This window comes from Salminus brasiliensis, chromosome 25 (assembly GCF_030463535.1).
Source record: "Salminus brasiliensis chromosome 25, fSalBra1.hap2, whole genome shotgun sequence".
In the NCBI taxonomy this organism is placed as follows: domain Eukaryota; kingdom Metazoa; phylum Chordata; class Actinopteri; order Characiformes; family Bryconidae; genus Salminus; species Salminus brasiliensis.
In genome coordinates this window covers 24612276-24618757 of record NC_132902.1, presented here as the reverse complement: position 1 = coordinate 24618757, position 6482 = coordinate 24612276, and the positions used below count along the sequence as shown (strand labels likewise).

Below are 6482 nucleotides of genomic sequence, written 5' to 3'. Positions count from 1 at the left end.
CAAAATCCCCAGAAACACATATGTTTGAAAAACCTTAACCTTTAACCGTTTTAAAAGACAGGAGAGCATTAGACTGAAGTCCCTCTGCTGCAAAAAGAGTTCTGTGGGCTACGAGTCTTGGATAGAGGACGGTCAGTCATGCTTGTTGGATTACGTCCACACCCAAAGAGTGATGACTGACTAATGTGGACAAACTCTGCTAATAACCGATCTGACTCTGAGCTCCCCTCGTCCCCAAGACACAACCTGACATTTAGACAAGACCGAAGTCTAGCTCGTGCTACATAGAGATCGACGGCTAACGTTGTTTTCAGCCCAACCCTGTTTCTGATCTCGCAAAGCTTTCAGGTACGCAGATAGACTGATCTGAACAATTTACGAAACACTGAACTAAACACCTTTGGTGTGGAAATTATTTTTATTTGTTTGTTGCGGTTTCCCCGCAAAGCCACTGTAAGAGGTCAGCGTTAGATGGGCTGTTTGTTTTCTGGACACCATTGAAATTTCATCAGAGCCAACTTAGCCTGTCAGAAAGTTGCTGGGAGAATCCTGACGAACCCTTTTGCTTATAGCCCTTTGCTTATCTCCTGAACGGGAATGCTCTTTAATCACGAGGAGGAAAGGAGGCTTTGGGTCATGTGCCTGACCGCGCATCCCGGATTGATTATGCGGGATTAGCGTTAGCGAGGTTCATACTGACCTCATATGGTTAATTTTCTTTTTTAAATGTCACTTCTGATGAACACTGAAGAACTGATAGAGCTGATAGGGCTGATTTCTTCTACAGTCAGGACTTGACCTTGGTTTAGATGAAAAACTCACTCTTGCTCCGCAGTGAGGACAGAAACCTGCAAGGACTGTCCGTTTATTTTTGACCAGTGTGAGACCGGGTGCAGATATAGTCTTCAGACGTTGTTTTCAGAACTGGTTCGTTCATTGTTTTTGTAGGTGCAGGACCAAAGGCCATTTCTGAGGTGGTTTCTTCTTTGAATGACCACTGTGAATTAATTACCGCTGACTCATTTAATTACATTAATGCTCTTTTAATTGTCTTGTTTAACATTTATGTGACAAATGTAATAGTACTGCTTTGTCTGGTTGAGACACAGCCAACTAGGAGCTGTACACGTCTCTCATGAGATGATTTTCACATGAGAGGGCCAGTAATCTTTATCAGGGTGACCTGGTAAGCAAGATTTAGACAGGCTCCTCCCGCAACCATGTAGACCCAGCCTCCAAATTCCAATTCTTGACTTCAATTCTCCGTTAAAGTTGTGCGAAGCGATTTGAGCCCAAATCCAGTACATATTTCATGTAACAAATGTTTATTTTCAAGTATTAGTGAAAAAAACATCTCAAAAACTAACCCGTTGCTTTTCAGAGATAAAAGTTCAATAACAACAAAAAAAAGTATCAAAAAGGTCAAAGGTCAGTTTGTCATAAATTACAGACCAACCAGAAAATATATATATATATATATATATAAATCATGATTCAAATAAATCTGTACATGACCATACATCTATGATGAAGCATATACATATTTATCAAATGATCAAACGTAGCACCAACAGCTGCAGCTGAGCATCCATACTGTTCATTTCTGAGCCTCCTCCCATTCCCCAAACAAGCACCAGGGTCTGTTGGTGGAGTTACAGGAGCCGTGCACTGGTAGCAGGGGTCCAACCGCTTTGGTTTCAGGTCTGTCTGTTTCTGGACTGAGGTTGTGATGGAGAATATCTCACATACAGTTAAATTACTAGCTCTGAGGTCAACGGTCAGGGCTTTTAGTACCAGCTGATGGTCATTACTGCAATCTTTGCTGCTATTTTGGCAAATATCGCAAAGGATGCTAAATGCTAATGCTAATATGCTTATTTTGCTTTTAGCTACAATATAAGGGATGGAAGCTGTGGGGGGGAGTGGGGCACAGCAGGGGATGAAGTTGAATCAGCTGTCGGTCATCTTCGATTCTCAAAGCAACCACAGCTGGACTCATCTCTCCAGATTCACCCTAACAACACTGTTTTTGTACAGGTAGTCGATGTTCTATGTTGTGGAGGCTCTGAGTGTTGGTCTTTTTAGAGATCAGATTTATTTGACGGATTGTGTTTGCATCTCTTTTTGTACCCTCCAAACAAAGGGCCTGTTTAGACCTGGCATTATCATGCATTTTGTATCTGGACGATAGCTGGATCTACTTTAATCAGATTCTGTTTACACTGGTCATTAAAATGCGTCTCCAGTGTGATCAGATGAGATCAGATTTTACCGCCCCGTGTAAAAAGCACACTTCATTTCCTTTTAACATCCTCTAAACAACAGATTCCCATCCAAACTGTCCTCCCCCAGAAGGCTGTGAAGAGTGTAGAGGAACGGTGGGGGTTCTTCTACAACGCTGTGGGACTATAGATGGTTCTCACATTCCGGTAACGGCTCTATCAGGAAATGTGAGGGACTATTTCAACCACAAGGGGGAACAAACTCTGTAACGCTGCGCTCATCTCCCGGGAAATGAGCACAATCCGTCTCTCTGACCACTTCCGAAAGGTTTGCCTGATCTGATCGGAATCCAATCACGTAATCCAATTTTTCATGTGGACAGGTGGAATCTGAACATGGTCCGATCACATAGTATGTCAGGCTATGTTCAGACTGCCAGCCCAAAACCCAAATCTAATTTGTATCCAGATTGGATTTTGATAGTCTGGACAGTCTGGAAATGCAATTTTTTTGTAAATCAGATCCAAAACACATTCGGAGGTGGTTTGAAATGTGATTATGTGATCGGATTTGTACAGCAGCATCTCAGTCTGGATGCCCAAATCAGACTTCCAAACATATTTTGCATACGTCACTCTCAACACCACAGACAAGGACCATTAATGGACATATAAAAGCAGCTAGTTAGCGCTTTCGTCGTTACTTCGACAGTCATCTGACCAAATCTGATCTGGGAGACAAATCCGATTTGCCTGCAGTGTGAACATCGCCTAATTATACCAGGTATCAACAGGCCCAAAGATTCCAGATTTTCTCAAAGCCAACATGTGATGTGCCCCATTCTCCCTTTACACTCCTAAAGTACAGCCAGTCGTTCTATTTAGAAACATGACAGCCCAAAGAACCATCAGCATGCTTAAACCTCTGTTTGCCTGCTTCAAATACAAGGAAGACGTCTTGTAGATGGTTGTTAGTAGAACCTTTTGTAAAGACATGTAAAGTTCTAAATATAGCACCAAAGGGATTAAGAGTCAAGGCACCCTTTTTGATTAGTGTTTACTGGTTGTTTATGAGACTAATTTACTAATGGGACATTTAACAAAGCATGAAAAAGAACTGCGACCCACTGGTCAACCAAATGGAAAAGGTGTAAGGAACTGGACGGTCTGGAAAGAAAGCAAGGCATGGATGTGAAAAGGGATCTGAGCTTTGGGTAAAGGCCATTGAGGTTTAAACATTTTATAAAAAGCACAAATCATAATCAAAAGGTTGGATTTGATGCATTATTTTTACCTGCTGGTTTTAAGGCTGTTTTTTGCCTTTGTTGATATTTCAACAAGCTTTTGGTCCGTCTTGCTAAATAAGGCAGTTACTACTTGTAAAAAAGCTCTAAACAATGATGGCAAGGGCTGATGCTGTTTAAAAAAAAAGGTTGTCCTAAGAACACACACTCTCGCGCACACTCACAAGCATTCACAAGCATTCACAAGCATTCTCTCCACTAGTCTGATGCTTTTTTCGGACATAAAAAATCCAGCTATTTTCTAAGAATTTCTTCCATCCCCGCCCCCTCTGGCCCAATCTAACACTCTAACATGCTTTCCCTCCTTGGGTCCACCAAAAGTACGGCACCAGCCTCACAGCTGTGTTCTGTTCAGTCTGGAAAAGGATCAGTTCTACCGAGGGAAGAAGCCCTAAGAAAACATGGACCCCCTACTTAACCCTATTCCCCCGCAGCCCATAATCTGTTCGTTTTAGCCTTGTTCACGTCCTCCCCCTCCCCCCTTCCCGGAGTCGGACGAGAGGATGATGAAGGAGAGATGTTTTTTTTTTTTTTTTGCTGTCCAGGTCCTTCTGATCGAGGTTAGAGGTTACAGGAAGTTGTTCGAAATCTGACGCTGGTGCTCAAACAGGTCCTCCACCTCTGCACTGTAGGCATCACCTGTAGGGAGACACAGCAGACAGTGAGCACACATGCCCGAAGAAGTGGGCAGCCATTGCTGTGGTGCCTGGAGAGCACTGTTGCCTTGCTCAAGCCCTGGTATTGAACCCACAACCCTGTCATCAATAGTCCAGAGCTCTAACCGCTGAGCCACCGCTGTCTTTGTTAGCATGGCTTCATTAGCATGATATTAACCTGCTTCCACTAGCATTCATAGCATTCATTAAATTGATAAAAACCAGTGAGTCCGGACACTTACCTGCATGACATCCGTACAGGTAGACTCTCCCCCCGTCATACCTGCACCTGCATCGCATCACGTTGTTCTGAAAGTCTGACTCGGCCATGTCCAACGAGGGGTTAACTTCAACCTACGGGAAGCGAAGAACACATACTGACCACAGCTACTCAGATGGAAGGTATTTCAGTCACCCCATCATACTCTATCCCCCTCCTCAGCCTACACGCGCTATTCACCGCCTTTTACATAAGCAGTGCGGACAGGGGGGCCGGGAGGGCTACGTTTCGGCTGTGCGTCTGTGTTGTGAGCCTATCATTAAGAAGCCTGCCATTGTTTTTTTCCATCTCCTCTGTCTCTGTTCCCCTGTATACTGTATGTTTATGAAAGGGAAGGCGAGCTGAAATTACTTTTCCATCTCTTCAGTATGAAAGTTTAACGGTTCATATTTAATAACACATTGACTCCCGTTTTTCCATGAGGAGAGGGCCATGTACAGCCACACAAAAACAACCAAATTACACGACATCAAAGCACAAAAGGTTTGACTGTGCACATATTTCATATCCAGATTTTTTTCTGGATAATTTGAACCACTGAGTTCATTCATTTTTAATTTATTGCAGTTTTATAACGGTTGTAATGTCGGCAACACTCTACAGGCTACTGTAAAAGCTTTTGCAGGTGAGAGAAAATATATATTCTAACATTACCTTTGTCTCTATGGAGATTACCCTTCGTCTGCCGGCCTGAAGTGGTTACTACCCCTCTTTGGATATGGTAATTCAATTAACCCTCAAATACCATACTGATGACCTTTGTTGTGTGATGACCATCAACCCCCCTCAACTTTATCCCCCTCCTTAAAGTCCCCTTCTTCATCATCCTTGCCCCTGCCACAGTTCCCAATGTATATAAGGTCCTCTCGAAGTATCCCTAACCAGACTGGATTCGATTAGACTGGATTCGGTCTAATCTGGACTAGGCTGGGTTGGACTGGCCTGGAATGGACTGATCGATCGAGTTGTACTCATACATCTCTGTGTGTATCAGTAAACTCATCAACACTGAAGATCCAGTCTTCTGACTCCTGAATCTGTATGCCGGATTTCTAACACAGGGCAGCTGGGCCTAAAGGTTCGAGAGTAGGCCTGGGATCAGTAGGTTGCTGGCTGGATACCCAGGACTGGCATTCAGGGCTTAGGTGCTCTTGTCAAATGGTTAAAAATCAAACATAACTTGGGAAACTTTCAGTACTTTTCTGATTGCTGATGCATTTTTTAAACATCTGACAATGTATTATGGAAGCATAATGATCTTGAAGTGTGTCAGTATTGGCTGATAACCGTTGGCGTTGGACAGATGTTTAGATCTGGATGTTTTGTAGGTTTTGAGAACTGAAGGCCAGATTCCACCACAGTTTGTGCTCTAACTCCGACTGTGCAGGAATCTGGTCTCCCAGGACGGGACATCGCCATACGCCAATATCTCTAACGGTACAGCATTATACCACACTTCCCTTACCATAATTTATTATTAGCTAGAGTTTATTAAGGGGAAGCCATGACCTATAATGTTAGAAAAGTTCGACTAGGATCCAGAGGTCACTGGTTCAATCCCCTGGACTGACAGGAAGTCGTGACGTAACACACATAAGCGTTTACCATGACATGACATCAGCTCTCACTGAAGGCTGTTTCAGTACATTTTGATGTCATTTCACCTCAGCAGGTGTTATAAGTGTTGTGTAGGTGTTGTGACTAGGATCTGATTTGCTGGCTCTACACCATTCTACACCAATAAGAGTCTTTCGGCAAGACTCCTAACTTTACTTCCCCTGCCTGTGTGACATGATCCACGTGTAAGAGCTTTGGGTAAGAGGCCTATTCAAATGCTGTAGATGTAAATGTTATGCCAGCTGATGCTCGTTGGAACGAGCCGGTATAATGAGTCTATGTTGGTTTACATGAGTAGTTCTGAAAGGCTTCAATATCAATCATGTATAAAGTGTTAATAAAAAAAGTAGTGATCCACTGATATCCACTGAGAAATGAGGGCAGATTCTGATTTATCATTCTG

General features: G+C 43.2%; 1 protein-coding gene across 1 annotated transcript in view; it reads right to left on the bottom strand.

The window, feature by feature from the left end:
* Positions 1–4094: 4094 nt before the first annotated feature.
* Positions 4095–6482, bottom strand: part of LOC140548032 (lysyl oxidase homolog 4-like) — a 51215-nt gene continuing 48827 nt past the window's right edge. The window contains exons 21-22 of the mRNA XM_072671383.1: positions 4425–4536; positions 4095–4165 (exon numbers count right to left, since the gene is read on the bottom strand). Coding sequence (XP_072527484.1) covers positions 4095–4165; positions 4425–4536 — 183 coding nt within the window. The remainder of the gene's footprint in view (positions 4166–4424; positions 4537–6482) is intronic.